This window comes from Cricetulus griseus, chromosome 5, assembly GCF_003668045.3.
Source record: "Cricetulus griseus strain 17A/GY chromosome 5, alternate assembly CriGri-PICRH-1.0, whole genome shotgun sequence".
NCBI lineage: Eukaryota > Metazoa > Chordata > Mammalia > Rodentia > Cricetidae > Cricetulus > Cricetulus griseus.
The window spans coordinates 103,810,444-103,834,296 of record NC_048598.1 but is presented as its reverse complement, the minus strand read 5'-3'; the positions used below and the strand labels follow the sequence as shown (position 1 = coordinate 103,834,296).

Sequence of the window (23,853 nt, the reverse complement as noted above, 5' to 3'; positions counted from 1 at the left end):
GCCTGTCAGGTTGACAGAATTAACCATCACTCTGTCTTGTCAGCACCTGGATTCTGGATGCCCAGAAGTGTGATGGGTCTTACCTGAGAATGGTTTCAGCATCAGAGCCTCCCTGGTGGCTGCTGAGGCTTCTGTAGCTGACTTCTGACTGATGGAGGTGTGTCCATCTTCAGGGAACAGTGGCCAAGGTGGCCATGTCCGTCAAGTTCACATCCACCCATTCGATGGATTCCAGGGATTTAGATGTGTGGCACTTTGCTTCCTGTCACAGTCTTAGGAAACTCTGCCAGTGACACCCTACCCTGAGTGTCCAGATCATGCCCAGTTTGGCTCTGAGTGGCAGGAACACATCACAACCCACAGCCGAAACAGCTCACTCTCAGGCGAGTCCAGCCTGGGGACTTTCCGCAGCCAGCTGCCATCTGGCCCTTGCCAGACAATGAATAATTGTTTCTGCTAGTGGAGAGACAGCTCCAGTTAACACATGGCCCAGATTCACTCAGGCAGCCACCTCTGCCAGTCAAGAATGTGTAGGGAGTACAGGGGGCCTAGCCCCAGCACATTGAGTTCCATTATCACCAATGATGATGGTGACAGCTCAGTGACACCTGCAGTCATTTCCTGGAAGACACAGTGTACACTGACAAGAACTTACCTGAGACTGGTCCAAGCCTAGTAGCTTCTGAAGCTTCTGCAGTTAACTCCTGGCCAATGGAGATACATCCATCATCTGGAAACAGCAGCTGTGGTGGCCGTGTCCATCAAGGTCACATTTAACCATAGATGATGTGTGCCCTGTGCACATGTGGGAACTGGGTGCCTGTCACCTGCTTGTCCTTGTCATGAGCAGTAGCACACGTGGGGGCCCTTAAGGCTGTCAGTAGTGGTATACCTCTACTTACTGGTCTGTGGCACAGTCAACTCTGACTTTTTAAGGTTCTGTCTCCCTCTCTCTCTCTCTCTCTCTCTCTCTCTGTGTGTGTGTGTGTGTGTGTGTGTGTGTGTGTGTGTGTGTGTAGCTGGGACTCAAACCCAGGGCCTTATTCACACTAGGCAAGCACTCTACCATGAGACATACCCACAGCCCCTTATGAAGTATAACTTTTATACAATAAAATGCAGATTTTCAAGTACATCGTTAGTGTTTTGACAAATGTACTTAACGGTGTAACTACCACTTCAGCTGCAAACTGGAATATCTCAATTATTCCTGAAATTTCCTTGTGATCTTTTCTATTCAGTTCCTCCCTCACCCTAGCATTCTGATTTCCCTGTTTTGACAGTTCTTGGACCTCATGGGTGTAGAAGACCACACTGTGCTGTCTAGCACTGGATTCGTTCAAACATTGTCTTTTTTTTTTTTTTAATGAACATGCAATGTGACAGGTCACCTTATGGCATTTTCATGTGTCCTTAGGTTTGATCTTTTGTCCCCCTGACCCCTGACCTCTGCGCTTTCCCTCCTTGATTGCCTATGCCCTCCCATCCTCCACCCCCTCCTCACTTGGTTATCATATGTATTCTAGCACCTTCCTTATCTGTTTTCTTGAAGCCTTTTGCTTTCTTTTTCAGGGCCACATGCATCACCTTTACCCTTGAGTCTTTTGTGAATCATAGTAAGTTGACTTAGTATGTTTACAATAAAAGCATTACAGAGGGAGCCACTGAGACTCCTTTCCATGCTGTGCCTGCTGGAGTCTCTTTGGGTTGCTTCTGGATCTTTGCACTGGCTTCTTCATTCACAGCTGTAAATAAACCACACATGACCTGTGTTGCTCTTTAAACTCTATAGCAACAGTCTTTTTACAACCAGCAGAACGGCAGCGCCATGGCCCTTCTTGTTCAAGGATGTAGACCCCAAATCAGCCACAGTGCTGGGACATGCAAATGCCCAAGGGACAACTAGAGGAAAGTGTCACAATAATTTAACCATGATCATCTTCCTGGACAGCTGGTGGCTCCCACTGTCTTACGGTTAGCAGTACCAAGCGTCCTCATGTATGCCCCCCCCCCAGCATTTGAAAAGTTATTCTTAGAACAAACACCAGATGAAGAATTGTTGGACCAAGAGAAGAAATGTTCTGTGGTTCTTGCTGTGCTGTCCAGTCTGCTGACAGATTGCCCTGCAGTGCACAGAGCTGATGGTGATAGTTCACAGGCTCCTTAAAAGGATGGCATGTGGCATTGAGCGGAAAAGGCCATTTGTCAGCTTTCTACTGCTATAATGAGATACCCGAGGGAATCCACTTATAAAGAGGGAAGGTTTGTTTTGTCTATATACAATTGGCCCTATTGCTTTGGGGCCTGAGGAGAGGCAGTAAGTACATGGTGGGAATGAATGCCTGGATAAGCAAACCAGCTCACCTCGGGGACAGAGAGAAGTAAGATGGATACATGTCCTACAGCCCCCTCCAAGGGCACAGGACGTCACTGATTTAAAACCTCCCATTGTGTTCTACCTGTTCAAGGCTGAGCCACCTCCCCATCGCACCATGTGTGGATACAGTGTACTTTGAGCCAAGTCCCCCCTCTCGTTGCTCTTTCTCATCCCCTCCCCCACAACCTCATTTATTCTGTCCTCTTCTGCAGCCCGAATATTTCCCTCTTTAGTCACATCTGTTCCCCAAGCTTCCAATTATTAGAGAAAACGTGTGGCACTTGTTTTTTGAATCTAGCTTATTTCAGCTAAAATAATGAGGCTTGGTTCCTACCCATTTCTCTGCTAACACATGCTTCTTTAGGACTGAGTAGAACGCCACTGTGTATATGTGCAGCTCATTTTCGCTATCTGTTCGTCTGCTGTGCACCTAGGCAGTTTCCTTAGTATGGCTGTTGTGAACAGTGTGACAGGCACAGGTGTCTCTATAGGAAGCTGTGTCTATAGTAAGTGACTTTGGTTCTTTGGGGCATATGCCCAAATATGGTTTGACTGGATCACACACAGAGCTAAGAGTCAACCCGCAGAATGGGAGAGAATTTTTTGTTGATATTCATCTGACAGGTAATTGATATCTAAAGTATAGGAAGAAGTCAAAGAAACCACAAAAGAGTAAATGATTCAATCAATAAGTGGACAGTAGAATTCAGAGGAATGAAATTATGTCATCTCCTGGCCATCAAAAGAGAGGAGGGCATGTCCTTGATGACCAAAGGATTTCCCACTAGAACGCCTTTAAAGCCCCTGTGACCTCCTGATAGTTATATCTGGGGGACTAAGCCTTTAACACACGAACCTTCAGAGAACACGAAAGGTCCATGCTGCAGCAGTTGGACTTGAGTTAGGGCTGGTGGTCACTGAGACTGAGCCCGGGACACTGGAACTGATGGTGGCAAAGCCCATGGTCCAGGGACTTCAGCCATCCTGTCTGAGCTTAGCATGGTCTGTGCTCTGGCTCTTGGAGCACTAAGTGATTGGGATGCTGAGTAAAACAGTTGACCTCTTTGGACACTCACGTCACCTGTAAGATTGGGGGCTGATGAGATGAGGCCAGCAAGGGTGCTCAGCATCCATAGGGCTTGGCACACAGCTCTTGTGACACCTGTGAATCTTCATTCCTTCCTGGGTGGAAATCAACAAAAATGTAGTGTCTGGGTAGCATCAGGTATAAAATTCTGTGATTCCAGGAAGGAACAATCCTATTGCTGAAGTTTTCAGTCATATTTTATTTTTTCTAGTGCATGATCTATTTTTGGACTGTACTGAAGATAGGATTTCAAACTCCTTTTCATGCTGGCTAAGGCAACAGCTTCATCTGATTGTGTTTACTCCTGGTTGTGACAGGAAGCAGTGGTGTAAGACCTTAACATGTGAACTATTGCCCATGAAAGGCATGAGATTTTCATCCAAGTTATTTTAAACCACTGAAGTGGGGGTGGGGGATCTTGATTCCTTGGCTTTTGGCTCCAGGCGCCTGAGTGGTTTCTAAAACACATACCTTATGTAAGTTGAAATAATGGAAATTTGAAGCTATTTAAATGACTTCCCAGCCTCCCAGTCTCCTTTTCATAGTTTCATAATAAACGTCATGGCTTAGAACATGGGGTTATTTTTACCAGAAAGCAAAGAAAATGGCATGTTTGGAGGCAGTTTCTTTAAAAAAAAAAAAATTCACTTCACAGTTTACATTCCTTAAAGAGAATCAACTAATTGAAAGGTTTGGGAAAGATTTGCATCAAACAGAAAGCACAGCTCTGTGGGCTTTCTATCTGTGGAGAGGCACTGTGTGTGCAGTGGCCAAGAGCCTAGTGCCAGGGTTGCAGGCCCAGGCAGGCCAGGCCCGCAAAACCTTCTGAGCAGGACTCTTCAATTGCCCATCAGTTAGATAGGAGGCCAAAGGCTTGACACCTCCTGAACACTGGCCTGGTAGCAGGTTGTGCCAGGATGTGGCAGCATGAGCCTGGCCAGCATGACTGGAGCTGAAAGCACACCTTGGGATGACCCAGGCCAGACAGACAGGGAGGATCAGACAGTGCTGAGCTTGGAAAGTCTGGACCAGCTTCAGCATTTGTCTTCTATTGATGTGGAGAAGCTGCCTGGCTGCTGGATGGAGGCTAGCTAGAAGGTCAGGGTGGTGGTCCAGCAGGAGGTAGAGATGAAAAGGTGGGCAGATTCAAGAATGGGTTTGAAAAATAAGCTTTCCCAGTCCCTTTCTCAGCTCTCAGGGAGGCTGGTGATATAAGTCAGATCACTACAGGATGTAGACACCATCTTAAGATATTTTACTCAGAAAAGAGTTTAATTCAGGGAACCAGGTACTCAGAGCGGTACAGAAACAGCTGAGGAAGAGGTGCCATGGGCGGAATGTTTGGGTCACCCCCAAACTCATATGAGGAGTCCTAGCTGGGCATGGTGATGTATATTTATAATCCCAGCACTCAGGAAACAAGCAGGAGTCACAAGTTTGAGGCCAGTCAGTTATATAAATGATATTCCATCTCAAAAACAAATTGCAAGGGATCTTAAACCCCAAAGTGATGGTGTTAGAAGGTAGGCTCTGGGAGCTGGTTGGGTCATGAGGACTCTGCCTTCACCATTGGAGGGTTGGTCAGCATCCCTAGAAACAAGGCTCTGCCAAACCTGGTAGCAAGGCTATAAAATCAGCTACTGAGTCTACAGGAACCACAAATTCAAGGCCAGTTGGACCTTAAAGTGAATTTAAAGCCATCCCAGGCAACTTAGTGAGACCTTGTCTCAAAATTAAAAGAGCAATGTGGATATAGGTAAGTGGTAAAGTAATTGCCTATCATGCATAATGCCCATGGTTTAATTTCCAGTAGCATTAGTGGGGGAGGACTCTGGAGTGATGCCTGACCTCCATCTATGTGTGAGCTCAGAGAAATGGCACCTTCCATGACCTAGGAAGCAAGGCCTTGATCTTAGACTTTTGACCCTCTAAAACTGAGAGAAGTACGTTTTCTGTGTTTAGTAAGCACCATGGGTTAGAATGTTTTGTTACAGCACCACAGATGGACTGAGGCAAGCAGGAAATAGAATAATCAAACCCCCCAAACACCCTGCTCAGAATTCAGGATGTGGGGCTGTTATCAGCAGAGCCTGTCAGTATCTGTAGCCATGGTTGCCCGTAGAAACAGCAGTGAGAAGAACGTTGACCTCTTTTCTTCTCTGGAAGTCCCCATGGTCAACAGGACCTATTTCACAGTCAGAACCACGGCAGAGCAAGTCAAGGCTCATCAGAACACAGCACATGATGACTTAAGTGACTAGTCCCCAATGGGAAGGTCCATGGAAGGAAGGGAATTGGAAGCTGGATGCACCCTGGTCTTTCCTATGCCATAGGAACTGAGGAGACAGGCGGTATCAAGGACTGTGCCAGATTTCCTTCCTGCAGCTCATGTAGATGGAGGACCATTTCACTGAGGATGGGATTTGGGTACCTACAGGATTGCCAAGGGCTCTGTTACAACTGCTGCTCAGAAATGTTAAAACTTGGGAGGCATCTGCAGAGATTAAAAAAACAAACCACAGAGAATGAGTAGAGAGAAAAGAGGGCTTAGACAGGATGCCCAAAGAACACAGTGTCCAGGTGTTCTGCCGTGGATACAGACCCAGCCAAGTGAGACGAGAGAGGAGCAAAATGTGTCAAAGAAACTAAACAGGGAAGTCTGAATGGGTAGGAACATACAAGATGGATGTCTCTTTAAGCATTTTGCTAAGTGAAAGATGATGACTGAAAAGTTTCCTGTCATAGGACTCCACTGATAGGACCTTCTGGAAAGTGCACATATTAACCCCTAGTGGCCAGGATTTGGGATCTAGGGAGGTATTGATTATAAATATTCAGCACAAGGGACTTTGGGGGTGATAGAACTATTTTGTCTTGGAGTGTTATGGTGGGGGCATGACCTCATGCATTTCTAAAATTCAGAGAACTACACACCACAAAAAATGGAGACAGCTGACTGGCTGGGATGAATGGATGGATGGATGGATGGATGGATGGATGGATGGATGACCTTGACATGGGTGTCCTCCTTTTTATGGATTCATGTCATGTCCTCCACTCCCCCCCAAGTCAGCGGTGTCTTGCTCAGTCCACTGGTCACTGTCCCAGAGGCCTCCACCATCATTCAGTATAGTGCTTTGAATAGGTGGGGCCCCTATGGACCCATGCGTTTGAATGCTTGGTCTATAGGGAGTGGCACAATTAGGAGGTGTGGCCTTGTTGGAGAAAGTGAGTCACTGTGGGGGTAGGGCAGGCTTTGAGGTCTCATATGCTCAAGTTATGCTCAGTATGGTAGACTGTTTACTTCCTGTTGCCTACTGATCAAGATGTAGAACTCTCTAGCACCATGTCTGCCTGCACTCTGCCATGCTTCCTGCCATTACAATAATGGGCTAAACCTCTGAACAGTAAGCCAGCCCGCATTAAATGGTTTCCTTTATAAAAGTTGCCATGGTCATGGTGTCTCTTCACAGCAATAGAAACCCTAAGACAGTCAGTTGTTAACTTGCCCCATGCTCTGGGGCCAGGTATGCCACAGGGGTAGATGCCGGAGACTCAGCACCCTGCTTGACATTTGGTGTGGAGTAAACACTTGAGGTACAAGTGTCAACTCCTACTCTTTCAGGATAGAGGTATTCCCACATTAGTAGGCTTCTGCTTTCTCAATCGGTTTGGTGGTCCCTGAAAGTCAGGTCACCCTCCAAGATGCAGCCACTGTGCTCAAGGAGGCTCAAGATACACAGAATATTATCCAGCAGTTACCAGAGTGTAGCTTCACTGAGTGGCTGGTCTGGAAATGCCCACTGAATAAATTCATACATTTTGATGAACTGGCAAAAGTATAGCTTGAAAAGGACAATGCTGGCAGAAAATCACTATGTAGCTTTCTGTGTCTGCAGCAATGCTAAAGTGTTCCTTGGGGATTTCAAGTGGAAGTTTGTAGGTGCTGAAGGAATTGTGGATACTAACAGACCCAAGGCCTCTAGTGTCTCCCTTTCAATGCTCACGAATAGCAGGAGAGATCTCCCAAATGTCCTGGGTCTTGTATACATGCCAAAGCAGAATGCAAAAACAGGTAGATACTGTGTATAAGGATGCCTGAGTATGTCCATAATCAGTGATAGACAGTCCTTCTGGGGCCAGGGACCAAAGGGAAGGCTGCCTTTCATTGGGTTGCCTCCAGCTCCCTCCTCCTGGGCTCTGGAGGATACTGGGCTTCAGGGCCTGCAGACAAATCTCTCCTCCCCCCTACACCTGCCACCAGGGATTTCTGCAGCTTAAAAGCTTAGGTGTGACCTCAAAAGCCATGTGTGTCCCCTGCTGATCCCTCCCTCCTCCCCAGGGTGGATTGGGGGGGCAGTGAACCCTCTCAGACTTGCAAACCTCACACACTTGAGCATGGTCTGGGTTCTCCTCATCCTGGCAAGCTGGAAAGAGAAAGGTTTCCTCAGGAACCTGGGATGACACTGCTCCAGCAGGCAGGTTCTCCTGTGGCCTGCACAGCCCGTGGCCTGCTCTCACCATCTATGGCCTTTCTTCCCCACCCTACCCCACCCCACCCCTGCAAAGCTATTTTATCATCTCCTTTACTTTCACAAACCAAGGATACTCAATCAGCTGCAGCCATGGGGACAGAATGTGCTGGTAGGTGAACAGCCGTCAGGGTTACGCCTGTCTTACACAGAGTCTGTCAGGATCACACAATCAGCTTGCTAAGGTCACTCAGGTCCTAAGAGATAGACGTGTATCCCGAAAGCTCGACCCATCTGCTCTAAAGACAATGGACGCAGGCACAGGACGTGTCCGAAGGTCAGAGTTGTTCTTGGTGACAGGGTGAGAGTGACAGGGATTGACACTAGTGCCGTGCCAGCTTCTGGAGGGTTCAGTCCTGCAGCAGGGAGCAGTCTCAGCCAGTAGCCAATTAAGAGGGCTGGTATGGCCCTCTACCCACTGACGCCTTTACTGTGCAAGCCAAAGAATGCCATCTATATTCAACAAGCCTTGTGCTTTCACAGTACATTGTCGCTGAAGAAGCAGAGAGCCCTGAGGTTAGGTGACTCAACCACACAGCCCATAGGTAGGTGTATGAGTCTCTCTTCTGTGGCTGTGACAAAACATCACATCTGAAAGCAACTTAGAGAAGGATAAGGGAGATAAGACTCCATCATGGTTGAGGAGGCATGGCTGCAGGCAAGCATGGTGGCCAGAGCCGGAAGCAGAGACATCATAGCTCACCAATAAACATGGAGCAGCGTGCATGAACAGGGTGGGGCTCTACATTCTCAAAGCCCATCGGCCATGACTACTTCCTCCAGCAAAACTGCACCTCCCAAAGCTACCTAAACAAGACCAGCCAGGGATCAAGCATTCAAATGCCACCACCAAGGGGGATGTTTCTTGTTCCAAACACCAAAGATGAACCCAAAGCCGTGAATCCAGAGTCTTGGATTCTCTCACCCCGTCCCTTCTCTCTGTGAGGCTGGTACATGCACAGTTCAGTACCTATATCCCACAGTGGAAAAAGCTCTGAGCTGTTACGGGGGCCCATAACAGCTAGGAGCTCTACAGGTCACCTACTGATTTGCTGCCAAAACTAAGACTATGGGTGACATTCACGGTGCCCTGCAGCCTTCGAGCACTTAGGCGTGCACAGAAGGCAGCAGCTCTGTGCAAAGTCTCGTCACACCAGGGACAAAGCTATTTATATAATGCATAGCCCCATCCTGGCTGGAGGCCAGATGACCTGCCCTCCACCTCAGGAAAGCAGAGGTTTATTCTCCTTCTCAAAGATGCCCCAGGATTGTGCCAGTCACCAGCTCTCCTCACACTGGCTTGAGAACTGGGAAATGTCTTAAAATCTCTTGCAGAACCACGGTCTAAGGATCTGTGTGCTTCGAAGTCCCAGAGGTTTCCGCTTCCCGAAACAGAAGCCCAGCCACAGGGGCGCCGAGTCTCTTCCTCCACAATTCCCCATCTCCAAGTAGCAGAGGCAGGCTCTTCAAGTGGTAGCTGCCATTCTCTAATAAGAAGTTTGATTAGAAAAGAAAAAATACAAAGAAGGGAATGAAGACATTTTTCTTTAAGTACTTCTTGTACTGTCCAGGCTGTCTGGTGCCTGGATAGCTGCCAGGTTCAGTTTCTCATCAAGTGAATCTGATGTTGAGAAGTGAGATTTTGCAACATTTGTTTTTGGAGCTTAGGGCCACATTGTATTTACAGAGCAGGATTTCTGTCTGGGACATCTATTGGGTGCCTGCTGTGGACCAGCAATCTTGCCAGATACCTGAGGGCTGGCAACTGTGACAGCATCCCAGTAGCATGAGATAATGCACAGTGAGAAGGGACCATTCCTCCACGGGCTGTGGGCATTCTGAGGCAGATGAGTTGTCACTGGGCATATCGTGTCACTATCTGAAGAGCTCCTAAAGCCACCCTATTTCTCATCCCACCAGCAGCGTGTCTGTCTTTCATATTTGGCCATTCCAGTGTGTGTGGTGTGTGTTATGCTATCTTTCAAAGACACAAGACAGATCTCTCAATCCAGTTAGCTCTCAGGTGCTGGGATATCCATGGCTAATCCGGCAACCAGCATTCTCCTAAAAGCGTCAGTCTGCCCCACACTGAGATGCAGCTGGCCTCCTCTGTGGTCAGTCAGCCTGAAGCCAGGGATCCTGAGCTCCTTGGTGGACTGTGGGTGTCTGGTGGGTTTGCTGAAGGTGCTGCCTAACACCTACTGTCTCCTCTTCTCTTCCAGCGATTCACGAGTTCCCTACAGACCTGTTCTCCAACAAGGAGCGACAGCATGGTGCTGTCCTGCTACACATCCTCGGTGTAAGTGTCCTCAAGGGCCGGAAGCCACTACAGGAGCCTCATCTGTATAATGACCGTAGTATATAATGACTGTAGAACAGCTGTTCTCAACCTTCCTGATGCCGTGACATTTTAATACAGTTCCCCATGCTGTGGTGACCCCCCGACCATAAAATTATTTTGTTGCTGCTTCATGACTGTAATTTTGTTATCGTTGTGAGTCATAATGAAAATATCTGACACGCAACCCCTGAGATGGTTGCCCCTGAGGGGGTCGCAACTGTAGAGTGTCTGAGTGCTTATTTGATCCATGTGACAGTCTGGGAAGAAAATAGACACTAGGCTACCTTGTCCAACAAGAGGTTTTTCTTAACTGCCAGGTGTCACCTAGTGTCTCCACTCCCAGCACAAGGACATAGTTCTTTCCTGTGTCTCATTTTCTATTTTCATAAATTAGGGGTGATGGCCCCTGTGTACCCATCAGGGCTAGATGTCCACTGCATCAGACATGGTGCAGTCCACAGGTCCTCTGTAAATGCTTGCTGCCATAGCTCCTGTGATTGAGTTCCACTTTTCTCATTCTTCTTTACATTCAGATGAGATCCAGCACATTCAGGGCGGTTGGATTCATCGCCATCTCCATGTTCAGACAGAACCCTGATGGCAGGCAGTGGAGTTCAAGAGCAGCTTAAGTGGGAATAGGAAGTCAGGCCCTAAGTGTAGATTGCTGTTCTTGGACAGGACAAGTCCTAGCCCATGCCAGATTCCACCTCCCTACCTATTTTTGCAAAGGTTTGTTCATTTGTTTATTTATTTGAGATAGCCTCTTCTGTATGCTGTCTGACCTCAGACTTACTGTGTAGCTGAGGGTGACCACAAACCTCTGATCCACTCCCCACATCACCCACCCATTCTCTCACATGCGTCTCCCAAGTGCTGAGATTACAGGTGTCCAATTTATGTGGTACTGAGGATTAAACCTTGTGTATGCCAGGCAAGCAGTCTACTAAATGAGCTACAGCCCCAGCCCCTTCATGAGTAAAGTCTTTTATTAGAACACAGTCAGTCCATTCATTGCTGTGCTCTCGGTGGCTGGCCTCGAACTCGCAGAGATCACCTGCCCACCCCCCTCCTGAGTGCTGGGATTAAAGGCATGCGCCACCACTACCTGGCTTCTGTGGCTGCTTTTGGACTTCAGTGGCAGGACTGAAACGCTGCATCTGAGTACATGGTCTACAGAGCCCAAAACACTCTCTGGCCCCTGTGGGAACCAGTGGGAGATGCTGTTGAATGGTTGCCAGGAAGTGAGACTGGTCACAATTGGCTTTTTTTTTTATGTTTTTCTTCAAATCAGCCCCAGCAAATTTCCTCCTGCTTAGTAATAGGGCTGCCCAGTGCTGTCTGCTTATAAATTTAAATCCAGCCAACCGCTAGTCTTTTTCTAGACATAATTTAATTCTCTGACGGAGAACAAGAACAAGAAGATGACGAATGAGTGAAGTTGTGATTGGCACGATAAACCACTAATGAAAGTGGTGGTTAGAATGGGGACCGTGGGCAAATTTGAGCTGTGGGTCTGCTGTTATTCCTAGGATGGGGTTATTACCTTTCAGGCGCCCTGGTTTTCCATCCCCGGTTACTGGGGGATGCAAATTTGGCAGGTTTTCCCCATGTTCTGTGGCCCTGCCCTATGAACAAAACCTGAAAATTTGGGAATTTGGCAAGAAACCTGCAGAGTGGTAATTACCAAGGTAAGACTAGAGGACCGAACCCAAACCATTACTTGATTTTATGAATAAAGTTTTATTAGAACACATGCACACCCATTCCAGGGCTGCTTTGGTTTTGTAGAGACCATTTGACCTACATAGGCTAAAATATGACTCCCTCCCTACTTCATGTGTGTGTGTTAGTGGGTCTCTCTCTCTCTCTCTCTCTCTCTCTCTCTCTCTCTCTCTCTCTCTCTTTCTCTCTCTCTGTATGTGTTTGCGAGTCCATGTCTACACATGTCTACACATGCTCATACATGCTTATGGAGGCCAGAGTTCTATAACCAGTGTTTTGCTCAACTGGGTTTTACCTTATTTTTTGAGATAGCATCTCCCACTGAACCTGGGCTTACCAATTCAGCTAGACTGGTTGTTCAGCAAGCTCTGAGAGCTCTCCTGTCTCTACCTCCCCAGAGCTGGGGTTACATGTGTCACTGCGCCCACTTTTTACATAGGTGCTAGGGATCTGAACTCAGTTCCTTAGGTTTACACATGAAGCACTTTGCCAACTGAACTGTCTTCCCAGCTCCCCTCTTCTATTTTTGAAATAGGTTTTCACTATGTAGCCCAGGCTGGCCTGGAACTTTCGATTTTCCTACCTTAGTTTCCCGAGGACTGAGACTGTAGGCACGTGCCACCCTGCCCAGCTCCAAATCTGCATTTCTTACTCTGTGACAGTTCTAGGAGAAAGTACAGACCGGTGTGACCTGGATTTATGACTGTCTGCCTCTCAGCATTCTGTTTTCCCGTTTGAGGCCTCCGTTTCCTTGTCAGGGAGGATATGGAGAGAACAATTCTCCATTGCTGGGGCTTCCCGCGTGTGCTTCTGCCGGAAGCCTGGTGTGGGAACTTCACTGAAACCAGCTTTCCCTTCCCAGGCTCTCTACATGTTCTACGCCCTGGCCATCGTGTGTGATGACTTCTTTGTCCCGTCCCTAGAGAAGATCTGTGAGGTACGTGGAAGGACCTGGAACCCTCCCCCAAGCCCTTCGTGACTAGGAGCATCTGTTGTATAGATGACAAGGACAAGAAGGTTGGAATAGGACAGAAAGCACTCTGGTAGAGCAGACCATCATTTGGCTACCTAGTGCCACACCAAATCAATGTCAGTGATGGCATCCTATCCCAAAGCTCAGCAGAAGACATGGGCTCTGTGAAGTCACCCTCCAGGCCATCATACTCTAGAAAGAGAGGTGTTCAACATTCCTAATGCTTTGACACTTCAATACAGTTCCTCAGGTTGTGGTGACATTCCCCCCCCCAACCATAAAATTATTTTTGTTGCCACTTCATAGCTGTAATTTTGCTACTGTCATGAATCGTAATGTAAATATCTGCTATGGGACTCCAAGGGGTCGTGACCCATGGGTTGAGAACCACCATTCTAGGAGCCATGGGGTGTGAGCCAAATCTGGCCAGCCAGGAAACAGGCAAGCCTGTGGCTACATTGGCACATTTCCCACAAACCATAGGTGGCAGTCCCAGAGAGGATCTGTGCTCCCTAAGAGTTCCCCTGGGTGAACACTGAGCCATGGTGACAGGTGTCCCCGTGTACATAATGTTCTCACTCTAGCTATTCGGTTCCTTTGTTCCCCCTTTCCCATATGTAAGACCCCGAACTCCTGAGCTCTGCCTTGCTTGTAGCTTCTAATCAAGTGGAGGGGGGGATACTTTTATTTGCAGCACTTACCAAGTGCAGCCCTTTAGGGATTTGCCACTCCCACCCTATGAAGTCACCCAATTCTTTGAGGTCATATTTTCCAGATGGGGACAGATGCCTGCCCTCGTTTCAACTTGTTTCTTAGCACAACCAGGGGAGTGCTGCGTCACTGCACAGTAGGGAATGGCCGCTTTAGAACCTGGGTCCCCCATATTGTGAGCTTTCCCTCCAGACTCCTCCCTGCCCTCCCCCATGAATCATGGGAGATTAGTGCAGCAGGATGAAGGCTGGGGGACAGTGGTTCCCACAAGGATGCTGTGGCTGCTCTGGAAACTGCCCCCACCTAAGAAAAATTCAGCCATGGCCCTAACGTATGTGAGTTAGATCTTTGTCTCTCTGACAAGACACCTGACATAATAATTTAAGAAAGAAGATACTTACCTAGGCTCATGATTTCAGGGGTTTAAGTCAGCCAGCTACATTGTTTCTAGGCTGTGATGGGGCAGACACCATGGCAGTGAGGTTTGATAGAACAAAACTACTCCCCTCATGGTGGCCAGAAAGAGACACAGAGAGATGGGTGTTGAAGACAAATCACTACCCCAAGAACACACCCCTAGCAACCCACTTTTTTCTTTAGGTCCCACCTCCAAAAGTTTCCAGTGCTTTCAGATAATATCATCAAAACTATGACTCCATTGGTGACTTAATCCACTGATGAGGACGGAGCCCATATGATCCAGTCTCTTCCCAAAGCCCAGCTCTGAACACTGCTGCGCTGGGAACCAAGCCTTTAACCTAGGAGCCTTTTAGGAAATACCTTGTATCAGACTAATGTATGTGAGCACAGGCCACTCCCTGGGTGATAGCTTTGGAAACCCACAACAATAGGGTTGAGAGTAACCCATGGAAAGTCGGCTAGGGCTGCAAACATTGAGGGTGTCAGTGCATCAGGGTCGCCTGTGGCCTTAAGGACAGAGGGATGATTGAGGGTGTTGGTCTTAGTCCTCTTTAAGTTGCCTTTGATGACAAGGAAGCTAGAGGGAGAGGATGTCACTGTTGGGGAGAGGCCTAGGAAGACTTTTGAGAGGCGATGACGTTTGTCCAAGCTGGGGAAGTGGGGAGTATTTCCAGCAAGCACAGGGGAGAGAATTCTAGGAAGAATGATGTAGGCCAAGGCCAGGAGGTAACAGAAGAGCGGGCAGCATGGCCTCAATCCTGGAAAGGTGGCTGCAGATGCTAAGTGAGGCGCCTACCTCCTCTACAGACTTTTCTCTTTGGCGGCATTGAGGTGAGTGGACTTGGAAAGCAGAGCTATGTCCCTAGTCTGTATCAAGGCCAGAGCTCTGACCCTTTTATATCTAGCTGACCAATGGGGAGGAGATGCTGGACCCAACCTTCCTGCAGGGCTCCAGAGCCCAGACCACCTAGGGCTACCTAGGAGTTCCCTGTCTTCCATTTTGGATCAGATGATGGGCCTCAATGGCCGGAATGTGGCCTTGCTGAGCACCATGGACTCTTACAAAAAGCTCCTAGCCTTGTCCCATGCCAGCTTAATCCTGGAGACAGGCCCTCTGGGTGTCTGAGACTCTGTCTAGATGCTGGGCTTGCCACAGAGAAGCATCCAGAATGTAGGAAGCAGGCATGTATTAGGGTTCAGATCCCACAGCCTTGGGACAGCTTCTAGACCCTTATTGTGTACCAGTGCATACTCCACCCTGATCTAGGCTCTAGGGACCCACAGGTGGCAAATGCCAGCTTGGCCTTCATGGTCCAGAGGGAAGGTAAGTGTGTGTACTACAAGGCAAAGCCTTGCGACAGTATCTGTTTCTATGAGGCATCTGAGAGGGTGTGGCTGCCTCTACAATTGTGGGGAAGACTTCTTCAAGTGTCATCAACAGGGATCTAGAAGTGTAGAAAATGAAGAGAAAACAGATGGGCATGGGAGAGAGTTGAAGTCTGGCAGAAGGCATAGGGTATGTGCTTCAGGAGAAGAGGCTACGGCTGCAGAGCTGGGCTCAGAGCAGTACTGTGCCCCTGAGAGCTGTCTGCTGCCTACCAGCCCAGTGACTGTGTCCAACCCACCCTTGACACACCCAGCCCCAGTTACCTGTGTTCTCTCTTGTTTCAGAAACTTCATCTGAGTGAAGATGTGGCTGGTGCCACCTTCATGGCTGCAGGAAGCTCAACACCAGAGCTGTTTGCTTCTGTCATTGGTAAGGACAGCAGGCAGCTAGGACACAGTGCAGAGAGAGCCGGGGTTTGTTGTGGGCCGTTTACCAGCTCTGAGACTCAGTTTCCCCGCCTGTAAACCCAAGGAGTCAGAGGTCAGGAAGTAGGTGGGTGGTTTCTTAGAGTATGGGGTTCTAATGGGTACTGGGCTTCTTATGAGATGAATATGCTCTAAAATTAGATTATGACTTTTGTTGTAAAAAATATGTGGTTCTGCCAAACTGCTGGACTGCGTCACTAGACATGTTAATTATGCCTCAATACAGTTATTTAAAAACATGGGCTCTGGTCATTGAGATGGCTCAGCCAGTAAAAGTGCTTGGCCTGCAAGCCTGAAGACTTGATTTTAATCACCTAAACCAAAGGAGAGAACCCACCACTGAAAAATGTCCTCTGACTGCCACACATGTGTCAACACACACACACACACACACACACACACACACACACACACACACACACACACACACCATACCTATGATAATGATGATGAAGAGGAGGGTGCATTTACTTTGATTTAATAGCAAAGCGTAAGTCCATAGGAGGAGCAGCTTCCTAGGGCTCCACTGTCTGGCTTAGCCATTGTCTTTTTCTCATTCCAGGTGTGTTCATCACCCATGGAGATGTTGGTGTGGGGACTATTGTGGGCTCTGCTGTGTTTAACATCCTATGTATCATTGGAGTATGTGGACTCTTTGCTGGACAGGTCAGTGGATTTTTTTCTTTGCCTGCCTGACCAGTAGTACCCTGTAGGGTGAGCTTCTGAGATGCTTGGAGTAGCAATGAGGACACCCTGATGAGGCTAGCCATACCACTTATCTACGTTGACCTCCAAACCCATGTCCTCCCCATACAGTGGCCTTGACACTCCTCCCCTTCCAACAGCTTGAGAGCCTGAAAGGCTAGAGCCATGTTTGGGGACCTGACCAGTTTATGGTGGGCATTTATGCAACAGCAGCAGCTACTTAGGAAGGATCTCCTTGGACCCTGGTTGGAGCCATCTGGGCTGCTTGCCTACAGGCACAAGGCTAGCTGCGGTCAGAACCCATTTGATACTAGGTCAAGAGTCTCAGGGAATGTTAGGTTTGCCTTTCAGTGGGAGATCATGGCAAGGCCCTACCTTGCTCGGGATGACAGAGATAGGCAGCTGATGGGCATGGTGATGCTTTTTATCTCAATATTAATGGCCAGTTCTTGCTATGGCATGTGCCTGGCCACTACCACAGAGCAGAACAGTTTCTGGGTTCCCTACACCTGAGAACTTTACTTGGTTCTGTTGTCTTTACAAGCTGTAGCCATGAACTAGAGGTAACTGGGAAGCCACCCCAAGGCCTTCCTCTCTCTGGGCAGCTGGCCCCATTCCCAGCCTTTAGGCAAGAGCAGCTGATAACTTCTCTCTGACCTGGCAGGTGGTGCGGTTGACATGGTGGGCTGTGTGCCGTGACTCTGTGTATTACACACTCTCTGTCGTCGTGCTCATTGCGGTGAGTCACCCCAAACACCCCCAAGTGTTGGGTGGCCAGGGCCTCGTGAAGGCACATGTGCCTGCCTGTCTGTTCTTGACCCTATGACAAGAGAGGTCACAGCACCAACAGTGGAATGTGTTAACCCCACTCTCAGTGTTCACACTGGCCCCTCACACCTCTTCCCACACTGTGCCTCCCTTTCTAAAGACCTCAGCCTTGGGATTAAATCCAGGAGCATTTTGATGATGAAAAGCCTTGGACAAAACAAAATATAAAGTGGAAGTTCAAGCATGTGCTCACATGAGGCTCTTCCGACACTGAAACCCACCCACTCTTCAGACCGACTTCTAGGAAACAGGCTTCAAGCTGGGCAGTAAACCTAGATACTCAGGCACAGTGGCTGGAGGATCACCAGCAACACCAACCTCGGCAATTTGGGACAACTATATCTCAAAATAAAAACTATAAGAATGTGCAGATGCAGCTCAGGGGCCGAGTGCTAGCCTAGCGTGTGAAAGAAAGGACCTGTATTCAGTTAATAGGAAGAAGCAGGTTTCTGGGTTCTGTGACACTGCAGAGCGGGAGAGGGCTACCTCAAAGCCATCACTGGGCAGCTGGGAGCTGGGGACAAGAAAAAGGGTGAAAAGGCAGAGGTGTCAAAAGAGGACCCCAAGCAAGTTAGTGTGGAATGTGTCCCCTCAGGCCCCAAGAGCTGGGATGGCATTGTGGCCCAAACAGTAAAGTGCACTATCATGTCTGTGCCATCCATAGGGGTGCAGTTTAGGTTTTTATAGCAGTGCACAAGGGCAGATGCCTGTGGCATGATGGATTTCAAGGAAATGTGTGACAGTTTTCTATCTTTCCAGACCCAGGGGTATGACTACCCTTATATTAGTTATCTACTACTTTGTAACAAAATTCCTCCAGAGCTGGGCATGGGTGGGGCACACCTGCAGTCAAGGACCAGAGATAAAGTACCTGAGAAGCTAAGGCAAGAGAAATGTGAGTCCAAAGCCAGTTTTGGCTATTTTAGTAAGATACTGTCAAAAAGAAAGAAAGAAAGGAAGAAAGAAAGAAAGAAAGAAAGAAAGAAAGAAAGAAAGAAAGAAAGAAAGAAAGAAAGAAAGAAAGACATTCCCCAAACCTAACAGCTTAAGACAGCAACCATTGACCCCTTGAGTGAGAAATCTGGGGGTGTCTGAACTAGGAAGAGAAATGGTCTCAGGTCACACATTCAGGTGAGCACCCTCTTCAGGAACACTCTGGTAGCTGTCAACTAACCTCAAGGCTTAGCAGGTCATCCCACAGTGGGCAGTGTAGTTTGCGAAGCACCTGCCTTATTATAAAAGTGAGGAGGTGAGAAGGTCAGGTTACAAAAAGGCTGTGGCTTCCACCTTAGAAATGGCCAGAGGCAAGTCAGCAGCTCCTCCTCCCCATGTTCAGAGAGAGCATAGGTATCAGTGAGATGACTGAGGCCAGCTCCAAAACTGCCCTCCACACTCAGAAAATGACATAGATAGGGGAAACAAGATAGCTATGTGAGATTTCAAAAAATAAATCCACAGTATACTAAATAAACCATAAATGGGCAATAAAAATAACTCATAAAATACTGACGTTCTTTTGGTAATCATTTTGGCAGAAAGTCACTGGAATATCCAATGATGTCATCTGCTGCCCATCCAGAAACTCTCCCAGCCCACTACTGCAAAGGCAGACTGGTGCCAGTGTTTGAGTGGTACTCTTCTCCCCGCTGTGAAGTGATTTCCCAGACAATGAATTATTCCTCATAAAACTCTAAAATGACCAAGGAACATTCTTCAGTTTTCATAAGAATAAATTTTCCTAGTTGTGAATTAAATATCCACTTTAAACACTTGGATTTATACAATAGAGTCAAAGTCACGGTCGTGATTTTTCTACTACCTAAATATTTGTTGTAATGTATTTACTATCTTTGTTATACATTTTGTATTTCTCATCCCAAATGTGAAAAAACTTCACAGTGTAGAACTGTCTCCATGTCTTATTCACATCACATTCTTGCTGTCATTGCCTATAAATGCCAGTAGCCCTCCTTTGAGTATATAAGCTAAAACTGTCCTCATAAAAGCTTCTCAGATCCTTCCTCTCCCTATGTTGAGTGACCTTCCTCAGAGCCTTGGGTCCAAAAGGCTCCCAATGATGTCTGGCTAGGGAGTTTGAAGTGGCTTCCTAAAGCAGGGCCTGTGTGTGCTGCCCATTGCAACCAACAGTAGACCCCAGCCTAGACAAAGCCCCCAGCCTCTCCTGGTACCATATATAGGGACCCTTTTGTTTTCATGGTCAGGTTGCTGGGAGCATCCCTGCCGCCTCCTCCTACACTGGACTAAACCCCCTGCCTTGGCCACAGAGCATCCTTCATTTGTGTCTTGTCCCAGGGATGCTGGATAGGAGGTGTGTTAGTTGGGGTTGTGAGAAAAAAGAACCAATAGGAGACTGATGGGGTGATAGGATAGATTGAGAGGTGGATGGATGGACTGATGGATGGGAGGATAGATGAATGGATGGATGGACTGATGGACTGATGGATGAAGGATAGATGGATGGATGGATGGATGGATTGATGGACTGATGGATGGAAGGATGGATGAATGGATGGATGGACTGATGGATGGGAGGATAGATGAATGGATGGATAGAGATGTATTGGGGTCAAGTGATCTTGATCATGCCACCTGCAAGCTGAAGACCCAGGGAACTCAGTAACATAACCCAATTGTAAGCTAAAGGCTTGAGAAACCATGATGCCACTGGCGTGAGTTATAGAGTTAACAAGCTGGAAAACATGGAAGAAGAAATGGGGTCATTTTTACCATCCTCTGGCCTTTTTATTGAGTCCTCAGCTAATTCAGTGGTATCTACTCATAGTGAGGAAGGGTAGATCTTCCTTTCTCAGCCCACTGATTCTAACGCCAGTCCCTTCCATGAACACTCTCACAGACATACCAGAAATAATACTCTACAAACTATCTGGGTATCCCTGAAGCCAGGCAAGTTGACACTTAAGATTAGCCTATGTGCTGAATGACGTCATTGTCCATCTACCACTTATCTGTGTAGACACAGGTGTATAGCTGTCTTCTCTGCATTCTCTTGAATTTTAGCAACTCTGTTCTTGTAGCAAGGGAAGCTCCTGCCAGGTCTGCCCCAGCAACACAGGCCGCCTCTTGGGATGACCACACTGAGCTGGTGGGCAGGAGCACATGCATGTTGCATCTCAGCTGCTGTAAGTTCCCACTAAGGAAAGGTCACCTTCTATGGTTGAGCAACTGGGAAATGCAGAGATCAAAGGCCAGGTTAGATCCAGGTGCTTTGGAGCCTGCACTTTTCTTCCAGTGGACTAAGTGTATCCCTTTGTTCCCTTTGCTTTCTAGTTCATATACGATGAGGAAATTGTGTGGTAAGTTTTTAACATTTTTGTTGTTAACTGCCAGTATCTGGGTATGTTGGGTTGCCAAATCACTTTCAGATTTATTTTTGCAAACAGAGATTTGCTAGCTTATGGAAGTGATGGGGCTGTCATTCTAAGTGGCCTTGCCTTTGTCCTATTAGAGTGACAAGAATCGTTTCCTCCAAGGTTCCTGCCCAGCCTACTATCAAGATGCATGTAAAACTAAATTAATGAGGGCAGTCATACTTTACACGAAGATAAACAAGAATGAGAAAGGATCTGGTCATGGGTCAGTTTATGGGGGAGAGGTATCAGAGGTGCCCTGGCAAGGCAGTGAATAAAGGGTCTCAGATGGCACCAAGACAAAGGCATGCCACGAAGATCCCTCCCTTGTGACTTGTAGAGTAATCAAGCTCAGGGGACTTAAAGGTCTTACTATAAAAACCACGGAGCTGGTAAATACCTGCTTCACAAGCAGTGGGGATCTGAGTTCAGATCCCCAGCACCCACATAAAAAGCCAGGTTTGGGGACACACATCCTAATCCCAGCACTGGCGAGGTGGAGACAGGAGATCCCTGAGGAGTTCTCTGCCATCCTGTCTGGCCAAATCAGTAAGCTCCAGTATCAGTAAGAGAGCCTGTCTCAAAAGTTAGGTGGAGAATGATTGGGGGAGACCCCCGTGTGGGTGTGCATTTATATGTACACATATGTGCACATGTACATACATATATCACATACATACACATCAAAACTAGCAAATTTAAAAAAATAATTTTTACAAGAAAATACTTTGTGACGTGGAATAGGAATTGACTTTCTTTTTTAATTTTTCTTTTTAATTTTTGGAATTGACTTTCTTGAATGAGATTCATACAGTACGAACCTATTCTGAGACTAGGTTGATTCTTCTACCTACTCCGTGGGGTTTGTTGGCATCTCAGTTTGTATGCCACACAATTGCCTGGTCATTGGCATGGTCCACAATAAGCATCCTATAGGTGACAACTTCTGAGAACACATTCAGATGGCCGCTGAGAAGAGCAATTGCTTGACAAGAGTAGCTTCATTCCCAGTACCCAGAAAGCCCTGGTTAAAGGCCACTCCTAGTCTCATTTCTTTAGCTGTGGATGGGTTGTGATGGTCATACTAAGATGATCTGTCTGTCCATTTCAGGTCTGTGAGCTGCATATTAACAAGGGATGGGCTCCCAAGATGACTGGCCAAGCCCAGTGTGCACACTGTCAGAGAAGCAAAAGCTGTGTGGCTTCTCATGTTTATGGTCACAGATATAACCTCACTCTCCACACACATAGCTTGTGGGGTTGGGCTGTATCCACAAGACAGCAGCAATAGAATTTTCCCAAAAGACAATAACCCCAGAGGCTTCTATGCCCCATCATGCCCCATGCCCAGGGACTGGGCCTTTTCCTGCCTGCTCCCATAGCCTCTCTGGTCCCTGAACAGACTCCTGAGTGGGCAGGCCTAGGTTCTCTTAAGGTTAAGGCCATGGGATTTGTCATCTGGGGGTGGAGCTCTCCTGAGTCCTGTAGACCACTATGATTGAGAAGACCCAAGCCCAGCCTTCTCTCAGTTACCAGGAGGACTGTCAATGATTAAACAGCCCTATTCTGGGGTGTCCCACCTGAGTCCCTGGGACGGAAAAATGACGGTATCCCAACTGGCCACTAAGCTTGACCATGCAGCCCCCACCTGTGGGAACCATGGCTTCCTGCACTCTAACCACACTCTCCTTTATCTCTCCAAGGTGGGAAGGCCTCGTGCTCATCATCTTGTACGTGTTTTATATCCTTATCATGAAGTAAGTGGCCTCTCCCCTTCCTCAGGACATGGAGGTACCTTTCCCTCCATATCCCAATCAAGTCTTTGGTCAGAACAGGCAATGTCCTCCATCCCATCTTCCAGTTCCTTTGGGGCAACCTTCATTCTCTAGTGACATCATTCAGGACATCTAGGGTGGGGATCTGGCTCAGACAGGTTAGGGGACAATGCTGGGTGGCTGATGAAGGGCAGATTCACTCCAAAAATGAATCCCCAGCAAGGAAGGAGCAGTGTCCCTGCCTGCCCTGGGCAACTCCTCTGGCCCCAGGGTAACCAGCCTTTTGCTGTTTCGATAAGTCTAGTAATAATACCATTCTCAAAAGTCCCATCAACTTAACCTCTGCCCCACACTTTAGCAAATGCCACTTGTCAGGGCCACTGCTGATCCCAGCAACAGAGCTCCACTCGTAATCCTGGGACTACAAGCACTGTGTTTTGGGTTAAGAAACCTTAACCACTTGGAAACTGCCTCAGTCTGAACCAACTTAAAACTACCAATGAGGAAGACTAGACAGCCACAAAGATGACATTCTGACACTTGATTCAGTATGGATAAACCTTTAAAAGCTCACCACAAAGAAGCAATCATTCCCAAAAGACCAATATTATATATAATTCAGCATTCTCATGGTTCCCAAAGGGTCAAGTCCGTGGAGACACATAGATTAGAGGCTGGAGTGGTGGAGAGTGATTAGTGGGTGCTGGCTTGCTGTTGGAATGATTAAAAAGTTGGAGAATTTTATTAATAATGATTGTATAATAATAATTTTAATCAATATCACCAAAGCGTGTTCTTAGAACATAGGAAATATCTATAGTGATAAATTATATATATATATATAAACATACAATACATATGTATGTATGTACATTTGTATATATATAATTCTACCCAAAACATAACTATTTATGAATATTCATGAGCCTAGCTACTTGCAGGTTTCACTTCTCTCATGTAACTAAAGAGAAAGACAACATCACAGGTGTTATGAGGGTCCTCGCCTTTATGTAAAACACAGTATTATGTAAATATTTCACAAACCATATTTTCTAAAGTGGAAGATTAAAGTGTCCAGCGGCACGAGAATTCTCCAGTGACTGCCCATCAACAGCTTATAGCCAACAGAGAGGCTTAGAGATGGAGATCCCCTCTTCTCTCGGGATGTCTGTGTTGACACA

The 23,853-nt window shown here is 47.3% G+C and overlaps 1 protein-coding gene across 2 annotated transcripts in view; it reads left to right on the top strand.

The window, feature by feature from the left end:
* Positions 1-23,853, top strand: part of Slc24a4 (solute carrier family 24 member 4) — a 134,065-nt gene that overhangs the window by 73,678 nt on the left and 36,534 nt on the right. For both annotated transcript variants that reach the window (XM_035445738.1, XM_035445737.1), the window contains exons 3-9: positions 10,219-10,295; positions 12,922-12,996; positions 15,835-15,919; positions 16,538-16,641; positions 17,345-17,419; positions 20,818-20,843; positions 22,601-22,654. In XM_035445738.1, the coding sequence (XP_035301629.1) occupies positions 10,219-10,295; positions 12,922-12,996; positions 15,835-15,919; positions 16,538-16,641; positions 17,345-17,419; positions 20,818-20,843; positions 22,601-22,654 (496 nt within the window). The remainder of the gene's footprint in view (positions 1-10,218; positions 10,296-12,921; positions 12,997-15,834; positions 15,920-16,537; positions 16,642-17,344; positions 17,420-20,817; positions 20,844-22,600; positions 22,655-23,853) is intronic.